The sequence below is a fragment of the Fringilla coelebs genome (assembly GCF_963513975.1).
Source record: "Fringilla coelebs genome assembly, chromosome: 4".
NCBI classification, from domain to species: Eukaryota; Metazoa; Chordata; class Aves; order Passeriformes; family Fringillidae; genus Fringilla; species Fringilla coelebs.
This window is the reverse complement of record NC_140032.1, coordinates 20,392,714-20,417,595: the sequence shown is the minus strand read 5'-3', so window position 1 is coordinate 20,417,595 and position 24,882 is coordinate 20,392,714. Positions and strand designations below refer to the sequence as shown.

The window sequence follows — 24,882 nt, the reverse complement described above, 5'->3', positions numbered from 1 at the left end:
TATCAACCTGAGGTCCTGTAAACACAATATTCATCAGAGTATGTGGGACTGTGCCTTTTATTTTTTTCTGCGTGCTTCACATGTGAACTCTGTTTCTTTGTTTTTAAAACTGGGATATAGAAATACTAAGCCACTGATACATGGGTGTTTCCTTTCAAAATATGCACAGTTCAAGATCAGAGAAAGGGATAGAAAATATCTCTTCAAATGCATATCTCTTTGAAAATCATCATCTGCACTTTACAGGTCACCTCCCCCCAGTCTGAATGATAGAACAATTCTATATCAGTGATGCACTGCTTCCCAAATGGTCTTTTGCTAGAACAGAAATCTGCATTGAGGCAATAGCTTGGATCCTCGATGACTTCTCCAAAATCCACTAAACCGGGGACTAATAACATAAGAGTGATGACACTTCTAATTATGTGCTCAGTCTGGCTCTTTATCTGTTTTGTGTCTCTACAGTTGACAAATCCAGGAGAACAGGAACCAAGATGTGGCCTTACAAATTTTTTATATTAATTGACATTAACTTCCTGTAATGTTAGAGAAACCAGTCACAGGAAGGAGTTACACAGTTTATAAAATTCTTTTTATCAGTCTGAGTTGTATAGCCCCCTAAAAATTCATAGACTAGGCCTAAAACATTTGTGAAAGCTGACCAATAAGAGGAGCTTGATTTGTGTAGTATGACCATGTCTGTGTGCTGAATGCATTTGAAGAAATAAGGGTTAATAAAGTTAAAATTGATTATTCAAAATCCAGGCAACCTATATATTATGCTGTTAGGACACAAAGAGTCCATAGGTCATGTATAATCAATTATAATATAGCAACCACATCCTGGTATCCTGCATAAGTTATGGGAAACAAAGTGGTTACACAATCTTTTAGAAGAACCCATGGTACTGAGTTACTGCTCCTTATCTCAGACACTGCAAGAGTCTGCAAGGACCTCTGTCCCAGCACCTTATTCTTCACAAAGACATATCCATTGACAGACCCTCATCTGCAGCTAGGCAGACACTCATCAAGGACATACAAATCCATCCTAGTTGGATGGATCGCTCTGAACCATTTCAGTTAAAATTCCTGGCACACCTGTCTCCCTGTTCAGGCACTATATTCCTGTGTGCAAATATTTCCAAGTTCATTTGTGGCATTTTCCCTCCTAGGGAAAAAAAAAAATATACTTTTCATCTTCTCACTTGAATCTCCTTGATCTGCCTCCCGATTTTTTCTATCTCATAAATATCAGTGTTTTCTCAGCAAAGAGAAAGCACACTATAACTTTGAATGTACAGACATAGATTTTGGAAATATATTAATCTGACACTCAGAACACTACAGTTGTTCTGTTTTCAAGCCTAAAACTTTGTTTGTTAGAACAACTGCCTTACTACTTTTACTTTATATTGTATCTCTACAATTATATTGTCTATTTTAAGGATAAAGAAAGATCAGTGGAAGAAACAGTTTTTATAAAGTCACCACATAAAGACCACAGAAGAAATTGTAACAAAACACTTTAATGTGTTATCACAAATCCAGGATAGTACGATTTTTTTCTAACAGAGAGTTGTCACAACATATTTTGCAAAAAATAGGGCTAATCTTGCAAACAATAATTTTATTTGTTTGAACTTCCTTAAATTACCTTTCCAATTTCTTTGAGTTTATGGTTGCTGTTATTATTAAGTTTTGGATATGATCATTGCTAGCATTTCTGACTCATTTTTGTTTCCTTTTTTCTTCCTAAAGAGGTCCAACTTAGAGGAAAATTTACCAAACCTGTTTCATAATCTTCAGCAGCAACCCTATGATGAAGAATAAAACAGTGCATTATTAAAACCTGATGTTCCTGCACTCCCAACAAAATAAAAATCCTGTCTTTGGCACATTTATATACAGCTTCTATGTCTGTATCATGATATAAAATTTATCTACCTGCTATTTTCTCTTGACTATTACAGTTCAAGCTGTATTTGTTAGATAAATGCCAAATAGAGGACAAAACATAAAACAGTTTAAGACACTGTGGCTGCTGTATGTTATCTTAGTTATTATTAAGGCTATAAATACTTTCTAGTATATCAGTTTACATATTCCTCATTTTCTAGGCTTAGATACAGAAAGAACAGAATCCATCTATGTTATTTATGACATGTGATGAACACTACAAGTCTTTTTTTCTTTTTAATTAACTTTGATGTTTACTGACTATAAAAATTGCCTAGGGCAAGAGGACAAAGCAAAGCATCAAAATTCTCTGCAGATGTGAGGTGAAATTAAAGCATGCATATATCCTGGTGGCAATGAACTCACAATCTCTTGTATCACTATCACATAAGTGCTTGCATTTCCATAATTTGTACTTTTTACTTAAAATAACTAAGGTAAACATCTAATTACAGTTTTTAGAAATAATGATATTACTGGTATTTTGAGAGAATATCTATAGAGCATCTGTATTTTGCTTGCTTTCCTAGTTCCCTCAGTCATTTTTCACATTTCCAAAAGTACATAGAGGCCACAGGTGAGAGGGCAGAGGGATGCATAGCTACACTTCTTTAGCTAGTCCCTGTGTTCTTATCCCTTGCTTTCACTACCAAATGCATTTTTCTATGCCCCAATAGTCTAAACATACAGAAATACCTTAAAATATTTTTAATAGGTCTGTGTCATCATTTGTTTGGGTGAAATATACCACAAAAAAAAAAAAAAAAAAAGGTCAAAACTTATACCTGCTTTTGAAAAATCCCAGGGCAGCTGGAATGTCAACCCAAATCAGTGACCTAGAAGCCGCCTAAACTACTCTTCTCCTATGATCAATGGAGACACAGGTCCAGTAGGCAGAACAGAGCTAAAGTAAAGAGAATAGCTTGACTCCTTAAGGCATCTATTCCTCCTATTTGTCCCTAAATAAGTAACCTGGGCTAGATGACCAGCAAGCTGAGGCGAGATAAATTGGCCTAAGGGCCAAAGCACACCTTTAAGTAACAAACTTTGAAAAATATGTCCTTCCTTAATGTTGCCATTTGTACCTCATTCTTACCAGGAGACTCAGTCTGATATACATATAGGAACATAACAATAGTTCTGTTGCCTGAAATACTTCCACAGAAACGAGTTAAACATAATTCTATCATAGTTATTTTAATCTTCAAGGGAACACAGAGTTAGAGCAATACAGGGAAACCCCTCTACAGTAAATGTGTATGAAGTTAAGCTTATTTCAATAGTGCTAAATAAGGCCAGTATGCTCTAATATTAGGATAAAATATCTACTATCTTTCAATAATTAAACACAAACAGAACATACAAAGAATGTAGAGATCTATTACCCGGTTATCAACATCAGTAAATAGGAATTTAGTTCTTATATGTGCACTATAATAAAGTAAACCATGTAAGAAATTTAGTAAGACACTATGTTCTTAAGAGAACCAAATTTAAGCTCTGTTATGAAATCCATTACAATTCATACTTCAGTGTATTGCAATCCATCTCTATAAACATATATAAGATACATCATCTTATCAGGGTAATTTCAAACTGTCCAACAAAAAGTGTCCCAACATTTTTAAGAGCTGAATACAGTAACCTTACAATTTGTGCTTGTTTGCACTTCCCTTAGGATTTACAGCACAACCACATCAGAGAACCTGACTCTCACAACATTTTGGTCTCTGATTTGCAGACTAGAATCCAGAGTGTGGACAAGATTCTTCATGGAACAAGAGCACTTGCTCATTTACTGACCTCTCTCCAAACTTGTAACATGATTATGAAGAAAAAAAATGCTATTATCTACTTTCTATGGACAAGAAACCAAAAGGGTGATATTAAGGGCATGTCTAGAATAAGACAGAACTGAACATATGTTAAAGGATAATTATGACAGCACACTGTCAACAAGGTTCTGTATTTCTCACATGGATTATTTCTCATGCAGAGTCTTCCCCTGATGAGAGGAAGATGAGAATATTTGATTTTAAAAATAATTTTAAAAAATTTAACTCCCCAGACCTTGATATGATTTCATTATTTTACAGTTATATTAATGCATTTGTCTGCAAGTTATAATGAAACATCTACTATTTAGAACTACTCTAAGACTTTGAACAACTTTAAGCCCAGGGCATAGAAAGAGTGTGATAATACTGCATCATACAGTACTATACCATGTATTAATGTAATGAACTAAATTGTATTACTGCATATTATGCACTGTGGATTGTAGTTTCCAATGATTTTTATTACCTCTGCTCCATCCTTTAGATGCTAAATATTTGTTCAGCTTAAACTCTAATAATAGGTCATCAGAGTGTTTCTATTACTTTGACTTTACCTCTCTTTTATGTCTATGACTGTAAAATGCCAACATATAATTTAATAATGAACTGCCAAGAAGATAGGTAAATGTTTACCCAGAATTTTCCAGTCTGAATAGCTTTCTTTTAAATTCTCTTAGCCTCTTTTAAGACTGTGTGATAAACCCTTAAATTCTCTTAACCCACTCTAAGGCTGTGCTATAAACCATGAATCTATTCATAGCTTGGATCATTAATGAGTAAGTATATTCCTTCCTTTAAAAAGAACTGGCAAAGGCGTAACATTGCCTCATTTTCCCCCTTCACTGTCAATTACACACAAAGTCACAGAATAAGCTTCTCACAAATCAGGCTTCCTAGCTCTTGAATTATGGAAAAGTAGAGAACATGGGCACTATTTCATTTGTGCTCAAAATACTTAAGCCTCTTTCGGAAAGAAAAGGTTTCATGAAAGACAGAGGATTAGTCATAAAACTGACGTCGTCTCTGTTTATTCTCTACAGCATAGGTCAGCCATAGGTGTTTGCCAGACTGACTGTGAATTTGACTAGGGGCATTGATTCATGGAAACAGAAATCAGCATGAGGTGGGGAACATTTTTGCAGGTTTTGGTTGATTTGGGGATTTTTTGGTGGGTTTTTTTGGTGAGTTTTTTGGTATATGGGTTTCTTTTTCAATTTTGATTTTTTTGTTGTTGTTGTTCCTTTAGTTTCATTATAACAGAAAGAAATCCCCTCTTCAGGAAAACTGTATCCAAGTCATATAGATGGGCTGTTATTCCATGGGACAGGGAAAGTCTGTCAATGAAGATCTTTCCTGTCTTCACTGTCTTACCTTTCATCATATATGCTCAGATCTTCAAATATTTAAGGTTTTTGAATAGGATTTAATTATTAAAAATAAAGAACATCAAACAAACACAAAACCACCAAATAAACCCTAACAGCAACATACTTACAGATTGACAACACTTTCTGTAATCCAGCAGAACAAAATTAAAATAATATTGTCTCCACATTTTCATAACATTTGATCTCTTATTGCAGTATCTGACTCTTACAGTATTAGAAAAATAAACTGGTTTGGTGGGAAGAACAGAGACTGAAAAGAAAATCCAAAAATCTTCAGACTTCTACTGGGAGGATAAGACTGTAACAGTAGAGCACAAAGCTGGGATGAGAGGACAGATAGTATAGGAGTTCATGATATGTTATATGAGAGTGAAATTCTCATATACATCAGCATATGTATTCTACTGCCTCCTGAATAAAGGTTCTCTGTCCAAAACACCAAACAATTTTATAGATTTATTTATTTGGCTCTCAAAATTGCTTTCCATAAAGCCAACATAGAAATAAATATTTTAAGGTTCACTAGGTTGATTTTTTAAAACAGAATCTTCATATGTAACAAAAGAAAAGCTGGAGAAAAGATTTTGAAAGCAATTTTTCCATCACAGGCTCTCTTTATTTTTTCCTGTATGTCTTAGTAGTAGTTACCTAGTCTATGTTTCCTGTAAAGTCCCTTAAAAATCATTCCAAATAAAGGAACAGAAAAAATAAGTAAGCAGTCCTACAAATACTGAAAGATTAAGTTTTCCTATCTGCCCCAGTGTCTTAAAATTTTACTGGTTTTGATGAAGATGATGAGGAAGGTAGCCAGTATAAGTTTTATTTTACAAAAGTATACACAAATATTAATTAATGAAAGACCTTGCAAAATCTAGAGTGTTGGATGTTTAAAAACTAGATTTTCTTAATTACAAAGAAAATTCTAGAGTTAGAGAAAAATAAAAATGACAGAACTCCAGCAGTTCTCCTTTTCTATGAGAAATTCTTGCTCAAATGTTAGGCCTTTTCTTTTGGGAGACAAAACAAATGCCTACAGATTCATGTTACAGGAACAAAAAAATCTGGATTTCCTTTTCTCATGATATCTTTCCTTTTCTTCCACCAGATTATGAGCTTACAATGCCTTATACATGGGATCTACATTACAACCTATCATAAACGTACCTCACTCAGTAGCCAGATTGTCTAATTACTGAGCCAGAAATTCAGTGAGAACATATGCCTCCTGGATTTGCAATTTTTTCTTATTAATCTTGCAATGAACTGTAAAATGTTGATAGTATACTATAACACCAGCCTTGTAAATAATCAAACTGTCTTCTCTAAAGGTTTCATAAAAGTTTGAAGTGAATCTCAATTATGTTAAAAATAGGAAAGACATCAAAATGTTTTCTTCAGAAATTCAAGGACTCTGAGACATGCCCTTGGTCCAGATTAGCATGGCTTTGATGATGCTCTGAAAATGTGAAAAAAATTACCAGCTCAGTGAGGATTTCAGAAAGGCTGAAGATTAATTCCCTAGAATGATAAAGATTTAAAAAATGAAGTACTAACATTTCTAGACATGTTCTTACTCAACTGCTTCCCTTATTCCGGGCTTTCTACTGTATAGCTGAGGATTTATTTTCTCGGTTATCACCTTGAAAATTGAGCATAAATATTACAAATTAAGTATTTGGATTCTAATTTCTATACAACTTCAGAATGCTGTCCAATCATTACTGACATTCCTGTTTCTATCCATAATCCAAAAATGTGGTTTCTGATTTGAAACACTCCTATTACCTGTGAATGGTGCAATCTCAAAATGGAAGAGGATCTACCACATTTTGATTTACATAGAAGTAGTCAGGGAGTACACTTTTAAACACACTTGCAATTTAGACTTCAAGTGCTAGGTTCCTTTAAAAACTGTTTTAAAGCACTCTTGAAAGTCTGAAGAGTCCTTCTGACTTTTATTAATGCCAAACTTGCTGTAGTATTTGCTGACCTTTTTTAAAGGACCTTTCTGTGTGTAATTACATGTTATATATACAACAGCATTCTGCACAGAACTCCCAGATTCCCTCAGTGCACATGTTAAGAAATTCACTAATGTTGGTTAGAGCTACACATTTCATTATGCACAAAGAAACCTTTTCAAGCATACTCATGTTAGTATTGAATTCTAATTGAAAAAGATCATTAGCAGTAATAGAAAAATGTTCACTATTTTAACTCTCAGTAAAGGCAAGACACATTTTATGACTTCAGGTTTAGGGGCATTTTCTGACCATCTCTTACACTGAATTTATCAAGCTCACAGTGATAAATGCATGTTGTCATAATCCTTCACTGTCACTGTGTACTGCTGCCCTAACAGCATCCACTCTTGTAAAACAGAACTGCAATCAAAAAGTTCAAAATTAATAGCTGTGAAATCTCAAGCACTCATAAGCATGTGTTTTTATCACTTCCATGCTCTGCAGATCGGGTACTCTTGTTATTTATTATTTGTGACAGTGAACAATTCCCACTTGCTTTAGAGAAAAAAGTGAAGAGCTGTTTGCAAAACTAGCAAGGTGAAAAGAAAGATTTGAAACTGGTTGAATCATTTCACAAGAACAATGTACACAACCCAGAAGACAGTTTTCTTCCAGAACACTATAATGTGCTGACTACAAGCAGTATTTGCTATTCCACCCTCTGTGTTTAAAAGCAGCTTTTACAGTGAGATCTGAATTTGTGAAGCACCTGAAATGATGGAGTCTTGGTACAGTACTGGGTCTGCTGTGTGTTTAATCATGCTCATCAACTTCACACTGGAAAAATGTGAATATTTATAATGTCTTAATGATGTAGTCTGCACATCTGCTATATGCAGTTACTATGTGATCTGCAGTTGATCCACAGAGAACTCTGGTATCCACACCCTCAACAGCTAGTCCACACAAACCAGGAGAGAGGGAAGCACTGCTTCCTGCTGCAGTTTGTAAAACATGCTCCTCAATCCCTGAGATAAGCCACAGAATATGTAATATTACATGTAAGTACTTCTTTAAGTATCAGCAGTACTTTATTTTCTAAAGAAGAAACTGTTTTAAGAGGAGAAGCTAAAGGAAAAAGCACTGCTATAATGTTTCCCTTGAGATTTCTCTTTTATGCATTTCTTTTCAGATATTAAACATGAAGGTAGTATCTCCAAACAATATATATTTTCAGTTAAAAAGGAAAGGTTAAATATGGCAACTGCAACAAAATTACTCCATCTGATGTAATATTAACATACAGGAAAATCTATCATGGATCAGGACAGCGAGTAAGATTTGCCTGTGGGCAGTGCTATTATCAGTGCACAATTAGTTGCAGATTGGAGACACCAGCCTTAGATCTGTGCTCGGGCCTGTAATCTGTTTCCTAGCTGATTGAAAACCAACAGCTCTTGATGAAATGCTATTTATTTAGCTACTGACCATGTGATTAAATGTAAGGGTAATAATAAAGCTAGTAATGCCCAACACAATCTGAAATGGTGTAGGCCGTAGTTTAATTGAGACATTTCAGTGAAGGATAGGAAATTATGAAATGAGACAGGATATGTTACATGAGAAGCTTTTATGGCAAAGTAATTTTCTTTAGTTTAAAAAAAAATAACCTACATTGTAAATGCTAAAAGGACGTCTTTTCTACTGTCAATTACTATAAACCCATCACAAAGTATGAATACTTAGCCCTTAATGCTAAGTCTTTCAAATCCTTGGACTTATTTAATTTATTTTTTTCTTTGATAACAGATGGATTTTCTTTTATCCTTAGTAATTTGCATCAATAGTAGATCATGAAGTCTTATAAATATATAAAGCCTTTTAGAAATATTTGGTAGAATGATGCTTTAGCCAGCCCTTTCATATTTCTGTAGCATTAATTCTCCAGGAAGTTTACCATATAATTTAAAGAGTTCAGTCCCCTCATATATTTAATTAAGAACTAGTATAGAAAAAATGAATAAATTTAGTATTCAAGGTTCCTAGAAAGGTGCACTAATGTGCAGTATTAGAAAGTCCAAGATAAATTTTCAATTCATTCATCTGCTTCTGAAGGGACAACTGAATAAAGCATCAGCCAGTCTCCTTGAATATGAGAACACAAGTGATAAAACATTTTCACATATAATGCAAACCAACTATTCTTAATTTATGCTGCACAGAGGAATTTCACACTGTTGCTCATCTGCATTAAACAAACAGAAAGATCCAGAACACCAGCAAAACCATAAATAATTATTTAAAGAACCAATGTTGCAAGAAAAAGGATAAATTACATAAGCATCCAGTGATCTCTGCAAAACACAGGATGGCAAGTGCAGAGCCATTTTGTAAACACTTGCACAAGTTTCCTTTACTTCTAAACTAAAGCTGTCTTGTGTATTTTTTTTTCTTTTAATTCTTGTACAAAAGAACAGAAAAACACCACAAGTAGCAACTATTTTAGCAGTATACCTATCATTTCTACCTATGAACCTGGTGAATTTAAAGAGAATGAATTGCTCTGGTGCACCAAGCCCTAGTGAATTCCTGTCTGCTCAAGGGTCTGCCAGTTACTGAACCTACTGGGTGAACCCAGCCATCACACAAACCCATGTGCTGCAAAACACCTGCTGTGCCTCGGTGGTAATTCTGTCAGTCCATGAAGCACTACTCACATCTGCACTGCAGTTAGTTCAGATATGTCATACTCTCCTCTTTCATACGCACCTAGTAACAAATCAAGCAAAATACATGACCCAGACTCTGTGTTGCTATTCCTTGGAAAATCACTCATATTTTAAAGACTCTATGAAAACAGGTACTGCTCTGTTTCACCCTGCTGTCACTTTTACTCATCAGTATTGACACCTGCTCTAGAAATAGCTGAATTTTACTCATATTCAGAAAAAATCCATTAAAATAAAATTTAATTGAATTTTTCTGAATAAGTTTAAAATTTAGGCCGTTCTATTGCAGGAAGAAAAGTAAAACATTCAGCATATAGTCAGAGGAGTCTGAGTGAATTTTCTAAATTCACTAAAGTGTGACAGATCTTACCCCAGATCTGGGCTGAGGTTCTGAGGCTGAGCACACAGTGCCCTGTTAAGTAGATATTTCTAGTTTCCAGTGGAATTATTCCCTTCATACAAAAACTCACAACATTACTTGAAAATTCAACAAATATTTCTCTTTCAAATAAATCAATTACTGTCCTTCTGTAAACTTGTACTACAATTGGAATATAATTACATGCTCACTGAAAATAGCACTTTTCTAATCCAGCAGAATGATAGATATCCTCTCTCACTATCACACAAGGCACATGTTATGTCATTATAACTAATTTGGAATACATGGATGGAGATAAGGAAACTGATTAACTATTTCATTACTCAAATTTTACTACAATGTAACCTCACTTGGAGCAAGTGTGACATGAGATCAGATGTATGTTGAAACCAGCAAGACTGTAAAAGTTGTGAATAGCAAGTGTAAAATAGGGGCGTAAAATATCACTGTGAAAATATTAGGAGCAGATGAACTAATGCTTTAGTTTTCTCTTGTTTTATTATCTGTATTTCCACTCTTGTCTTTCACCTTTACAAAGACTGCAAACTACAGAAGTATTTTCTCTTGTACAACATAGTGCTTTAAATAGGACTTGCTATAAACCAAGCAGATTTTCCTAAGCAAATGGCCAGATTTCATCCAAAGCAAAGTTTTGCATTATGAAGTTGATATGATAGTTTTAGGCCAAGCCTTTCTTGTAAATATGCCTACAAGAGGTAACACTCAGCTCCATGAACAAACACCATGATCTGACTGGGGACCAATAAAGGTAGCTTGACATATGTATTCTTGCTGTACCATTAGTTTAAGCAAGAATGTATTCAATACTAAATGAATACATTCTAAATCTAAAATCTTACTTTTTTTGAAGTGTCCATAAAGCCACATCATTTCCAAACCCTTTTAGAAAGACAATTTTACATTTGGATGTAATACATCAAAACCTACTCTGTTAATTTGCAAATTATACTTATATACATGCTGATAACTTAAATGCAGGGGATTAACATCCAAACTGACAAATTGGTGTTCTCTATCTAGATTTTATTCTAATATGAAGGATTTTCTGAATATTACAACACCTGACAATTTACTGTGGTTAATACTAACTAAATTTGATTGACTTTAGAGACATTACCTGTAGTTTCACCTGAGATAAACATCAGCCTGAGAGGTCTGACAATGAATGAAAATTCAGTTAATTGCTTATATGTAATCAGGTGTCTGCACATGCAGATTCTGTTCTATTAATTGGCACGTGTACGGCACACACATTTGAAAATTGTGATGAATTTTCACGGGAAAAATAATTTTCAGCCTTGCCAAAGTGCAACTGCATGCACAGAGTGTTTAATTTTATTAGAAATATTGTTCCTTTAAGTAAGCCAAAGGATTTAGTGATTGGTTTTTTGTTTGGCCTTGAGCTGCAGCTACAGAAGAATCTTGCAGAAGACACCCAGGCCTTGCATCATACCCCCTCTGCGTGCAGATCTCTGCAGACAGAGCAGGGACTTTCAGCTGCCTGAGCTGACATTAGGATGCTCACCCTTAGAGAGCTGAACCATAACCAGAATGCCATAACTTCCTTTAGTTCATTTTCTGGCACAACACTGAATTCAGAAACATAATTCTACCCCAGATTGTATCCCTTGAAATGCTTTGTCCTGATGAAGGGTCTTTTTCTTACTCAAGGATAAGTCTCTGTGTTAAAGTAGTTCTGACTCTCAAGATTTGGTATCCAAAGGAAGTAGGGGCTACTTCTCATATTTTACACTGCTCCGGGGCTGAAGAGACATTTATACATGGATAGACAGAATAAATTACAGCACCCCCTCCCATCTCTCTTTGAGAAGCACTACAACAGACAAAACATTTGACACAAAACACACTACACATTTCCTGGCCACACCACCAGTCAAGAATCTAATTTGAATAGAGTTTATGGCACATTCTTCACAATAATCACATGATCATTCAAAATTCAGGAATTTTTATGCTGTCAGGTGGCAATTTTTTTTACTTACAAGGTGATACCATAAAGGGATTTCTTTAGACATGACTGCAAGGTAATATCTTCTCTGAATTTTTGGCAGGTGGAATCAGTATTTCTGTATTCTGGTTCTATCTATGAGCAATTCTCAGCATCAGCTAATACCTACTTTCTGTACCCAGCCTTCAAAAACTAACTTTACATTATCCCTAATTATCTGTATATAATCAAAGACCTTATATCAAACACCGATAAATACCAATTTTATTGCTTCCTAATACTGTAAGAGTGCTACTTGCAAGTAGCATTCATTTCATTCAGTTACAAACTCAGATATTAGAACATTAAAAGTGTAGCAAAATCTCATTTGACAGAAAAATGTTTGCCTTTAAAAAATATACTCACTCTTATTAGTAGTTAATAAGGTAAATTAGGTTTTGAAAGCCAAAGAGAATGGTTTTCTTCAACTTCTAACATTTGTGCTGTTTATGATCCACTCTGAGTAAAACAGATCTTTTGGGGCTATGCTGCACCATTCTACAAACTAATGATTTCAAAACAGCTTTTTGCCTAAATGAGAGGATTTTTTTTTTTTTTATTACTGGTTTAAACAATAAAAAAGTTAAATCACTCTTACCTACCGTACAGTTTTAAATGGGGCCAGAACATTGTTTTTGTTCAAACTTCTAAACCCAAAAATTTACTCTAAAGTTTTTCTATATTCTTTTTTCACAAGAAGTAATAATAAATGGTTCTTCCACACTGCTTGTATGTGCTATATATACAGCTAATCCCTTGGGTTTTTAATACCTTTGAAAGTTGTTCTTAATTTTAATTTTAGATCTCTGGTCAGTGAAAATGGCCACATAAGAGTGAGCAAATGACTCATGCTAAGCACATCTCCACAGAGTTGGACAACTTCAATGTGTTTCACTGACATAATTGAGGAAGTTGACTAACTCATACTTCAGTATAATCACATTTTGAGATTTTGATTTGAGTTCATGGCTTGCTCTCAGTTAAATATTTTTAGAGGAAATTGCATTAAAATAAGAAATTAAAAAGTTTAAAATCTCCTGTGGATTATTCTGGTCTTATTCCGTTCTGATTCTGGTCACCCATTGCAGAAGCCCCACTAATCTTAGTCACTCCAGCATTACTGTGATATTTTGTCATCCACAACAACAAAATACGAGTGACTTTGGGAATTCTGTTTCCTGAAATATATGGAAAACAGTAAATTAGACCTAGCTTGAAATAATCCTTTATGCATGTCACAATTTTCTTTTACAAACTTAATTAAAAAATAAAACAATGCAAATTTATGTACAAAAAATAACAATAATTTAAAAGATTTTTTTTGACCCTTGATTGTAGCTGTTGGTCTATTTTTGTAATTTCAATCATTGATTAAAATGAATGTAGAGTATATGCTACAAAAGTCTAAAATCTGGTAACAGAAAACAAATTTACTCTTCCAGGAAAGAAAAATAAGGGAAGAAAAATAGAAAATACCACATTCTCAGCACATGCTGAAATAAAACCATCTAAAAAGGTGATTTTTTTTTTTAATGGAGAAATGTAGAACATAAATTACATGGAACATATTTCACGTAATATGGCCTAAGACTGAAAAAAGTATATTTTGCAGATTTAACAGTTTCTAAATGTCTGTTGGAAGCAGACTCGCTTAGAAAATCTTCCTGTTAAATACTGTACTGGATTGCTCATATGCTTCTGTCAATATTCCCTAAATATATAGTCAAAATTATGTTAATCTTGTTAAGATTAGTAATTAAATACTAAAATGTTTTGCAATTATAGTGAAGAGCTCAGAGTGCTTGTCAAGGATTTAGTTGACTTATAATGCTAACTACCTCTGAAGTTTGTTGATTTTCTTTTATATTTTAATGCAAAATCAAATTGATTAGTTTTATATGTCAAAGTAGCCTAGCATATTACTAAGTACATAAACCTTCTTAAACTTTTGAAAGAAAATACTTAAAGGAAAATGAGTCTGAAGCTGCAGAGATGAAACAAAGCTGTAGTGATGGTTAAACTAGCTACTATCCCAAATACTAGAAAACCAGATAACTAAACAAAAACTTAAAAAAAAAAAAGAAAAGAGAGAGAGAAAGAGGAAGAAACACACTCAGAAACATAAAGACTGACAGAGATAGTAAAGCTGCTACCCATGGTTATAACCCAGGCTCTCTATGTATAATGCCAGAGAGCTGTCTGAGTTGATAAATCAGATTCTATCCTTTTAAAGATGTTTCTTGCTACCCTTTGCCTATAATAGTACAGTTCTTTACTTATTCAGAGCATGTATCCTCCTTTACTCAGATCCTGTCCCTTTTGGCTCTGTACATCTCCTGGGAGTGCAGAATGATTCAGTGGTAACTTAGTCATTTGTGCACTGTACAAGATGATTTTACTGGAGAGGAAAAAAATAAAAGCTGCACTTATCAGTGGAACACTTTCTGTTAAATAAAGATAATTAAAGCATCAATGATACATCCATTTCATGTTTAATTAGCCCCTCTCTCATCATAATTTGCTACTGAAGGTGAAATGTGGGTCACTTTTAAAAACTAATTGTAAAATATTTAACATAATGCAAAATGAGAACAGAAAATTGAAAATACTTCTGTATGCTTTTCACTAAACAGTATGAAAGTTAAATGTATGAAAAAAGTCACCAATGTAAATGTTTCTACTCAATAACAATGTTCTCTTTTTTTTTTTTGACATGGCAGTTAGTGCCACACTGACAATGTTATTTTTATCATCATTATACTGTGTATTTGCTTAGCTTAAAGTTGTGAAAAAAATTATTCTTTAGATGTGTTTGGGAATATAAAAAATAGCCTTTGAGATAAGCCTCTCTGTGAATGTGTATGTGTGTGTCTGTACACACACAAGAGGAAAGAGGATACCTTCCTGTATGGTTAAACTGATTGCCTCCTCAATGGATGAATCTGGGGTCCTATTAGGGCTGCTGGGTATATCTGTGTGTTTATGAGGAAATTGATCCATTTAGTTTAGAGACTGACATACATGATAACCAACTTCTGCAATATTGCAGCAGACTGATTAATGTTTGAAATTTTATTAAATAAATTAACTGGCTACTGAACAAGGATTTTTTTTTTTTCAGAAATTAATTTCTATGTATTTCATTTTCAGGAAAGTAAGACTTTACAGCAAATGCATATAATTTTGATTAGAGTGTGAGAACACCAGTTTGATAAGCATTTTTCTTCATGAAACAGTACATTTTCAATGAGAAAAGGCAATGGGATTTTTCATAAAGAATTACAGAATTAGCTAAGAAGCCAAAACCTGAAGTACAGAAATAAGTCTGTGCAGGAATTCCTTTACTGTTTCAATAAGTTCCACTTATAGTGACCAATATCTCTTAAAAAAAAAAAACAAGCAAAAAAGCCCTCAGCATTATAACTGAAGTGTTTTAAAGAGCCAATAATCATTTCTTAGTAAAGCAAGTAAAAAAGAAATCAAAATAAGATGATGGCCAAGAAATATGAACATATCAATAGTGGTTAAAAGGCCTGCTCTTCAAAGAGTGGTTGGTAACATGTGCATTCATGATTAAAATTTTCACTGAAATAAAACTGCTTATATGACACTATTTTGCAGCATGAGACAAAGAGGTGAAGCATACATTACAAAAAAAATCTGTAACTAAATTATAAAATAAACAAGTATTTACAATTAAAATTCATTATGAGATCTATGATTAAGTATGTAGCTCTCCAAGCTGTTAAGTGATTCCCCTTAGGCACTGAGCTTTCATTATCTTTGGCTGTCTTTGCTGGAAATCCCAGAATCCAGGCTCCTCATAGGCAATGTGCAGCACCTGGAGGTTTCAAATTTTAAATCCGTGATCCAGAAAAACACTTACTTAAACTCATCCCCATTCAGTAAAACACTTCTGTACAGCTTTAACTTTTGGCAAGTGATTAAGACCTGTGGAATGCTAAGTGTTTTAAAGATTTGTAATGCTTTACTGAAAAGGAGAGAATTGATAAGTGAGAGGCTAAAAGAATATTTCAGAGTAATACCATGCTAAGTAAGAATACCATGCTAAGTAAGACAAGGATAAGAGTTAAACTTGTTAGAGATCTCCTAAAAATAGTGACTGTGAAATGTCAGAAGTCTACTGAATACAGAATTTTGTTTTAAACTTTTATATAAAAGACATGATGTCAGGAGGAGGAGAGTTACAAATTGTTTGCAGTTTTCTCCAATTTTCTCTTATACAGTCCTGTATCAAACATGATGTATTTTGAAACTCCTGTAAGAATTCAATTCAACACCTTAGAAATTAACTATCAAATCATGGGAATGAAAACAACCTGTGCTCCCTGGGGTACACCAGTTGGTCATGTAAGTAGAGACTTTATTTCCTGACTGCTGTATTGTAGTTATAGGAAAGTATCAGTTACCAATTCTAATTACACTAATGGGTAATTAGCACCACTCTCATCTCCAGTAACTTAGGTATGTTCAGCTGTGTCCACTTATTTGTTCTAAAATTTTATACACTGTCTAATGTCTCCTTAGAACAAAGGGAACTGACAATGAGTAAATAAAGGCAGTCTTAGAGATTTCAAGTAGTCTCCCTACCACAGTCATACCACTGTTCCACAAGTACAGCAAATCTATGAAACAATCTGATATATACCCCATCAGAACCCTTTATCTGCATCTGCTTCACATTTCTCTCTGAACAATTGTACTGAACAGGAGCTCCATGTGGTTTGGGTGTTAAAAATCCTCAGGTGTTTTGCCTGCTAAACTGAGAAATACTGCACAGTCAATGTTTGAGATGTGAAAAGTGTACATTTTGTTTATTGTTTATGGAAGTAAGTCTTAATTTCCACAGTACTATGTAAAATGAGCAAAAGTATACAAATGTCACTCAGCAACAAGCTGGCAAGTACACATAGGAAAGTGGAAACAGAGGGTTTGTGACTGATAGACTCTCCCATAAAGTCTGTTGTTTAACACTACCTTTACTGTTTTCTTGGACAATTTCCAATTTCTGTGCATGCTTTACAAGTGTGAAAATACTCTCTACATATTTAAAAATAAATAGATAAGACATTAGAATACTGGCTGTAAACTACTTGAATAAGTGAACATTCACAACAAACTAAATATTTAACGCAAGAGAACTATCAACACTGAGAAACTGGTTTGCAGCAAACAAGTAACGGAGCAATTCAAGGTGCACTACTTTGTAAAAGTGCAATAAAGCCATTTTCTTATACTAAGTTTTCTCATATATTTTATATCCAAAGGAATCCTTGGAATATATTAACTAATTCAAAATATATTAGTGCATTATAATCTTTAAAAAGTTTGAGGTTTTTTATCAAGAAAACAGAAATTTGTAATGTGTATTCCTTTACCTTTCCTACTCTTAGAATGCAAATCATTCTTTTACACTGAAATTAAACTACACTTTAACAGATTATAAACCATATGTTTTGCTGAATTGCAGCATCAAGAAAGAAGTGATATCTGATTAGCATACATTCCACTGCTACTTTTACTCCAATGTTTGCTAAAATAGCATCATCTACTCTGTGTTTAATAAGCCTTAGGAGATGAAAGATAAAGAACTTAGTAGTTTGTATTTTATACAGACTATTCTCAAACTGAAATTGTGATGTACTCTCTAGGACAGCGCTAATGAAATGTGTCACACAGAAGCTACTGTGTCAAACGTTCTATAAGTCTGTATCACTTGCATAACCACATACACAAAAGCACTGGTGTATATTACAATCACGCTATTTTGGTTACCTGAAAGGCTGTAGGGGGTGGATTACACAATTAGTTTTATGCTACTATATTTTAAGTATTTCTGAGCAGAATGCAAATACTGGCAACACTTGTAAAACCTCAGTTTTAGCAAACTAGCAAACATTTCAAAGTATTAAAAAATGTCATCGTGTACCGTATTTGCTTGTTAATAAGTGGAAAAGAAAGCACTTTTGTCAAACCAGTCAGAATTTCCCTGTTCCAGACTTGGATGTGTAGTTACATGAATCAGCATTCATTTGCCTCCAGCTTCCTGTGTAACATGCATTGTAGTTGAGGAAACGTTCAGGATGTTATCTTATACGTACTATCACCCAAAAAGTACTCCCCCAAAAAAGAGGGACCTCTGTTCAGGGTACATAAGCGTCTTATAAAACAAACGGAAGCCTTCGCTTAGGAGCTTGATTTCCCTCTGTGCCATCCCTATCTTATTTCGAGGACTGTAAAGACTGCCCCTACCATCACCAGTTTTAGGCTATCGGAGCTTCACTGAACCGAGCCCTGACAATACAGTCGAGACGAGAGCCAGCCACTCGTGGCACCCCTGAAGGCACATTTCGCTCCGAGAGGTCTCACCACTACAAACAGAGCTATGCAGCAGCTGGGCGAGCAAATTAGGGCCTCTCAGCGTGAATGAAATTTCATGAGATAGGCAAGAGGGGCATAAAAAAAAAAAAGCAATGAGAACATAACATACTGAGGTGCGATTCTAAACTAACGCTTATGTGTATTCAGAGCAACTGCTGCAATGAGTGCAAGTCTCTGTGGTGTAAATTAGAGCACAGATAGGCTGTGTAGATTATTTAAGCCTTTTGGTCCTAATGAAAGACCCGGTAACTATTAAGCCATTAACGCTTCAGCGATGCGGCTGCAAATCCACTCTCACCCACGGCTTTAGGAAGCGTCAGGCAGGCAGCAACCCCCTTTCCCCGAAACAACTGGCTGCCGAGGCGAAACTTTCCTCCGCAGCAGGAGCTGACACATCCCTAAGGCCGGGAAAGCATCTGGGAGGGGGAAGAGCCGGGACAGGCTGATGGAGGCGGGGCCGGGGAACGGGGGGGGATGGCGGCTCCGCCTGGTGGGGGGTCCTGATCTGCCCCCGACCCCCCCGAAACCGCCGGGTTTGGCCACCGGGCTCGCGGCTGAGAAAGGCATCTCAGGCTGCCTTCAGTACGCTGTCGGGACTGGCGACAGACCCCCCGGCCTCGGCGGCCGGCGCACGCTGCGCCTGCGGCGGGGCAGCGCCGGCTGCACGGATGGGCTGGTTGGCTGCCGGATCTGATAAGTGGAGGCAATTATAAAAATTATAGCAATAGCAATAAAGATGTCTGACTGTCCTTCCTTCGTGCTGTGTGTTGCTCTGTGCACCTGACTGCCTGCCTGGAGGGAGGGGGGCGGGGGCACCAGACTGAACGGGTCACTGAACCTTGACGGGGTGTGTGCCTGTGTGGGAGGCGGGGGGACGGGCATCCCGGCTCCTCGCCCGCTCTGTGTGCGTGTGTCTGCGCGTCGGGGCCCGCGGGGTGCAGCGCTCTTACCTGCTTGCTGTACTTGCTGCTGGCCTGGCAGCTGTACTCGGAGCAATGGTCCGAGCCGATGGAGATGTTGTCGCCAGCGCCCACGAAGGTGTTTGCTGGGGGCAGGTCCTGCACGGCCTGGTGCTTTTTGCCAGCAGTGGGGGACTGTGGGTGAAGCTGGACCGTGGGCAGCGGTGAGCTCGACTTGTAGTGCCTGGCCAGGTCAGGGCTGCCCGGGCCACCATTGACCGAGCGATATCGGCCCATGCCAGGGCTGTCCGAGAGCTTCTCGTTCACGCTGTCGTAGCGCTGCCCATTGGGCTTGGAAGCCTCAACAGTAACAATGCTGCTGTAGAGGGGCTGCTTGCCCTTCTTGCCTTTCTTGTCCTTCTTGGGCTTCTTGGCCTTGTCGTGCTGCTGGGGGGTGAAGAAATCCTCGTGGTCCTTCTTGCCGGCCTCGTAGCCATGCTTGCCCTTGGATCGGCAGTAGCGGGCCATGACCACCACGAGGATAAGAAGGATGACGGTCATGATGCCAGCCACCACACCAATGACTATGCTAAGCCGCTGCTTGCTCAACTCATAGCTGGGATCACCAGCAATGTCCTGGGCCAGTGGGGTGTGAAGGCTGCGAGCCACCTGGCTCTCCACCACAGTGGCATTGGACAGGCTCTCATTGACAAAGACATGGAGCAGGGCAGTGGTGGACTGGGGGGGCTGCCCACTGTCATTCACCTGCACCACCAGGCGGTGCAGGCCATAGTGCTTGGGGGCCAACTTGCCCACCAGGGACACCACACCACTAGCCGGGTCTATTTCAAAAAGTTTGAAGGGATTGCCCCCAACAATGCTGTAGTTGAGGTCAGCGTTGAGACCTGTGTCAGCATCAGTGGCGACCACTGTGGCCACTACAGTGCGCATATTGCTGGAGGGTGGCAGCACAGTGTAGGAGCTGTTGCTGGGGAAGGTGACAGTGGGTGCATTGTCGTTCTCATCCATCACAAAGAGAGACACGGTGGCTGTGGCAGACCGCGGTGGCTCACCCCCGTCCACTGCCTTCACCTTAAAGGTGTAACTGGTCTGCTGCTCACGGTCAAAAGAGACAGTGGAGAAAATGGTTCCAGTGTCATTCTCGATGGAGAAGATGCCAGCTGCCTGTTCATGGTCTCCAGGCTGAATGGAGAGGCTGAGCTCGGCGTTGCGGCCCTTGTCAAAGTCCATCACAGTCACCATGCCCACGGGGCTGTTGGGCTGCAGGTTTTCTTTCACATAGAAGGTGAACACATCCTGCATGAAGCGCGGCTCATTGTCATTGCGATCCGACACTCGCACCACCACTGTGGTGGAGCCCTGCAGCGATGGCACCCCCTTGTCCCGGGCCGTCACCTGAAATTCATAGGTGTCCCGTTGCTCACGGTCCAGCACTGCCTGCACCGACACATCCCCAGAGTCAGGGTCGATGCTGAAGATGCTGCCCGGTGCCTCTGAGGAGAGGGGCGAGGCCTCCAAGGAATAGGTGATCTCAGCATTCTTGCCACTGTCCGCATCTGTGGCAACCACTGTGGCCACCCTCTCACCAGGCAAGTTGTTCTCTGGAAACGAGACCTCCAGCACAGCCTGGCTGAACATGGGAGGGTTGTCATTAGTGTCCCCGACCCGCACCAGCAAGGAGTTGTTGCTGGACAAGCTGGGGCTGCCTGAGTCCACTGCCACAATCACCACGTTGTAGTCACGGACAGCTTCATAATCCAGAGGGGCCGAGGTGTGGAGGAAATACTTGCGCTTATTCTGTGGCTCCCCTTCACCCTCACTGGCCGGTTTGAGCTGGAAGGGCACATCGCCCACCACGGTGCAGGTCACCACACCATTTTCACCTTGGTCCCGGTCTGACACCTGCACCAAGGCAATGGGGGTGTCCACCAGCACATCCTCGGCCACGCTTGCCACCCCGTCCCGGAGCGGGATGCGCCCGATTTTCCGGATGTCGATGGTGGGCACGTTGTCATTTTCATCCCGGATGTTCAGCACGACAGTGGCCTTGTCTGTCTTGGGGGGCTGGCCCCGGTCTCGGGCCATGACAGTGAAACGAAGCTGGTTCACCTCCTCCCGGTCGATGCGGTGCAAGACGCTGAGCCAGCCCGAGGTCTCGTCCAGCCGCAGTAGGCGCCTGACGGACTCGGTGGCCGCCCCGAAGACATACTCGATCTGCCCGTTCACTCCCACGTCCAGGTCGGTGGCTCGCAGCTGCAGGATCGGGGTCCCAGGGCTGCTGTTCTCCGCCAGGTCGGCCTCATAGACGCTCTTCTCGAAGCGGGGGCTGTTGTCGTTCACGTCGGTGATCAGCACCCTCAGGATGGCCTGCGAGGACCGTGCCGGGTCGCCGCCGTCCCGCACGCGGAGGCTGAGCTCGTAGGAGTCCCGCTGCTCCCGGTCCAGCGCCCCCTTGACGATCAGCTGCGGCTGCTTCTCCCCGTCCAGGGTGTCGGCCACCTGCAGCTCGAAGACGCTGCTGCGGGCCGCCGCCTCCGCCTCCTGCCGCCGCTTGCTGCCGCCGGGGAAGGGGGCGCTCTCGGGGGCCGCCGCGGCCGAGCCGCCCCCGCCGCCGCGCCTGCCGCCGTCCCCGCCGGGCTCCTGCAGCAGCTCGTAGCGCTCGATGCCGTTGCGGCCGAAGTCCCTGTCGGTGGCGGTGGGGAGCAGGTAGAGGGTCCCCACGGGCCGGTTCTCCTCCACGGTGAGCGTGAGGACGGGGGAAGGGAAGGTGGGGGTGTTGTCGTTGATGTCCAGGATGATGACCCGGCCCTCGAAGAGGTCCACCCAGCTCTGCGAGGGGCCGATGACCGACACCTCGAAGTCCAAGAAGCACTCGTTCTCGTCGAAGATCATCTGGCACTGCGGCAGCTTTTCGCGGTCGATGCGCCGCTCTGTGGTGCTCAGCTCCCCGGTCATGTTATCGATCTTGAGATAGTCGGAGCCCGACTCCAGGCTGAATGTCACCTCTCCGGAGCCCGTCACGATCCCCAGGTCGGAAGCCACGTTGCCGATGCGAATGTCGGCGGGTCCCTCCTCGGCCAGCCGGTACTTCAGGAGCTGCTTAGCCGCTGCTAGGCTGACCCAGAGCGGCGGAGGCAGGAGGAGCAAGAAGCAGCAGCAGCAGCAATGCACAAAGCGAAGGAGGGTCCGCATCTTCCTCATCTTCCTCGTACCGAAACCCCCCGCCCTCCTCTCACTCCCACCTGCCTCCCAATAAACTCCCCTGATAAGCCAACAGTGCGGCTGAGAGTCCAGGTGATCAATTATAAAATCCTTCTATTTCTGGAAACTTATTGTCTCATGACTGGTGCAATTGGTGGTCAAAACCCTGCTGCTGGCTCCTCTGCTGCTCTCCCTGCCTTCCAGTTCCGATATACTTACAGTTCACGGGACAGTGGATTTTGCTTTTTAAAGATTCATCTCAGTAGATAGGATGGGATTTTCCTCCTCCTCCCCCTTCTCCTCCTCCTCTCTGATTTTACTGTAATCACTTTGCAAGGTTTGCAATAAAAGCAGGAGCAGTACTGTACGATTCGAAGCCCCCCAGGTCGTCGTCTTCAACACTAGAGTTAACTACAATTCACACACTCTCCCTCTTTTCTCTCTCTCTCTCTTTCTCTCTCTCTCTCTCTCCCCCTCTCAGCCGTTTACGACCAAGGCAATAGCTTTATTCTTCCCCCTCTCTGCACACACAGGGGAAAAAATTGTGATTTGCTTTATTCAATGGGCTTGGGTCCGGGAAAACTCCAAATCCTCTTAGCAATGGGCAGTTCTTAAAAAAAAAAAAAAAAAAAAAAGTAAAAAAAAAATCCCAATAACGTCGGTAGCTGCACAGCTGATAGGAGAACCCCGAGTATTACAGTGCAGTCCACAGAATATCCCCTTTGGTTGGCAGAAAAGCACCCAAATCCATCTTCAGAGATCGCTTAAAATGTTCAGCTCTTTCTCCGGAGCGGATTTTTTTTAACAACTCTGCGCAAGGTCATTAGTCACAAAGCAACGATACAGAAACTGCAGAAGCCGTTTGCCCAGAATTTGCAAGGCTGGAGATAAGAACATAGACACACAACAGTCCCAAGTTTGTTTTTGCATCCGCAGTTTGTGTGTGTGCCTTACCTGCATTTGCACTGCATGTGTTAAAGCAATCTGGATCTGCAGCACTGAGAGCGATTCACAAATGAGATTGCAGTCTCTCTCTCTCTCTCTCTCTCTCTCTCTCTCTCTCCTCTTCCTTCCCGTCCCAATGCAGGTAACCAGATCTGAACTTGATCCTTTCAGTTCAAAGGTTAGCAACAAAACTATGTGTCCAAAGGCGATTATTGGTCTCTCGTAATTATACCCGGAGCGGAACAAGATGTAACTGGATCCCCCATGTGAATTAACACAGATTCTGAATTACATCCATATAAAGCGGAATGGCAAAGGGGAGGGGAAAAGAGCCGCGACGCGATTAAAAAAAAAAAAAAATACAGAGTTCTATTTGCAAATAAAATTGTATCAGTCAGTTGTTTCCTGTCATCTGCACCGCCACAGTGGGTGAAATCTGCAATTGTGTATTCCCTCCTGTGTCTTTCAGAGAAGTGTGGATCAGACGCTTTCACGGCAGAGCGGCTTGTGCTTTAAAATGTTGAATGGCAATTGAGAAGCTTCCCACTCGTAAGAAAAAAAAAAAAAAAAGAAGAAAAAAAAAAAGAGAAAAAAAAGAAGAAGAAGCGGTAAACCGGCAAGTTTGCCCAAAGTGGAGGGAGCTGCTGAAGCCTCTCTCGGTAGCTCTTCCCTGACGCTGCAGCAGCAGAGCCGCCTGCGCTACATACACACAGAAAGAGAGGGAGAGAGAGAAAGAGGGAGAGCAGAGAGAGAGAGAGAGAGAGAGCGAGAGAGAGAGGGAGGGCGGGAGGGAGGGAGGGAGGAGGAGGAGGGAGGACGAGTCAAGCGCTGCACTCCAGAAAGCTCAGTCTTACCCTCTGTCTCTGCTGCTAGTGCTGCAAGTGGGATAGCTGCTCATCACAAAACACCAGTTCAGTCCTCAAAACCGATCCTCATTTCACGCCCGAGTGTTGCTTCTGTTGCTTTCTCAAACCCGTGATCTGTAGTGATTTTCTCCTACCCTTTCCCTCCCCACGTCCGCTATAGACTGTGAATCGAGCAACGATTTTTAAAGCAAATGTTTGTTCGCCTTTCTTTTCATCTATTCTGCATTTTGTGGAATCAAGCTGGTAAGGAAACTCGTTT

General features: G+C 39.7%; 1 protein-coding gene across 4 annotated transcripts in view; it reads right to left on the bottom strand.

The window, feature by feature from the left end:
• PCDH7 (protocadherin 7) overlaps window positions 1-24,449 on the bottom strand; it is a 267,974-nt gene extending 243,525 nt beyond the window's left edge. For all 4 annotated transcript variants that reach the window (XM_084205115.1, XM_084205116.1, XM_084205117.1 and 1 more), the window contains exon 1: window positions 19,642-24,449. In XM_084205115.1, the coding sequence (XP_084061241.1) occupies window positions 19,642-22,812 (3,171 nt within the window). In that variant the 5' untranslated portion in view covers window positions 22,813-24,449. The remainder of the gene's footprint in view (window positions 1-19,641) is intronic.
• Window positions 24,450-24,882: the final 433 nt, after the last annotated feature.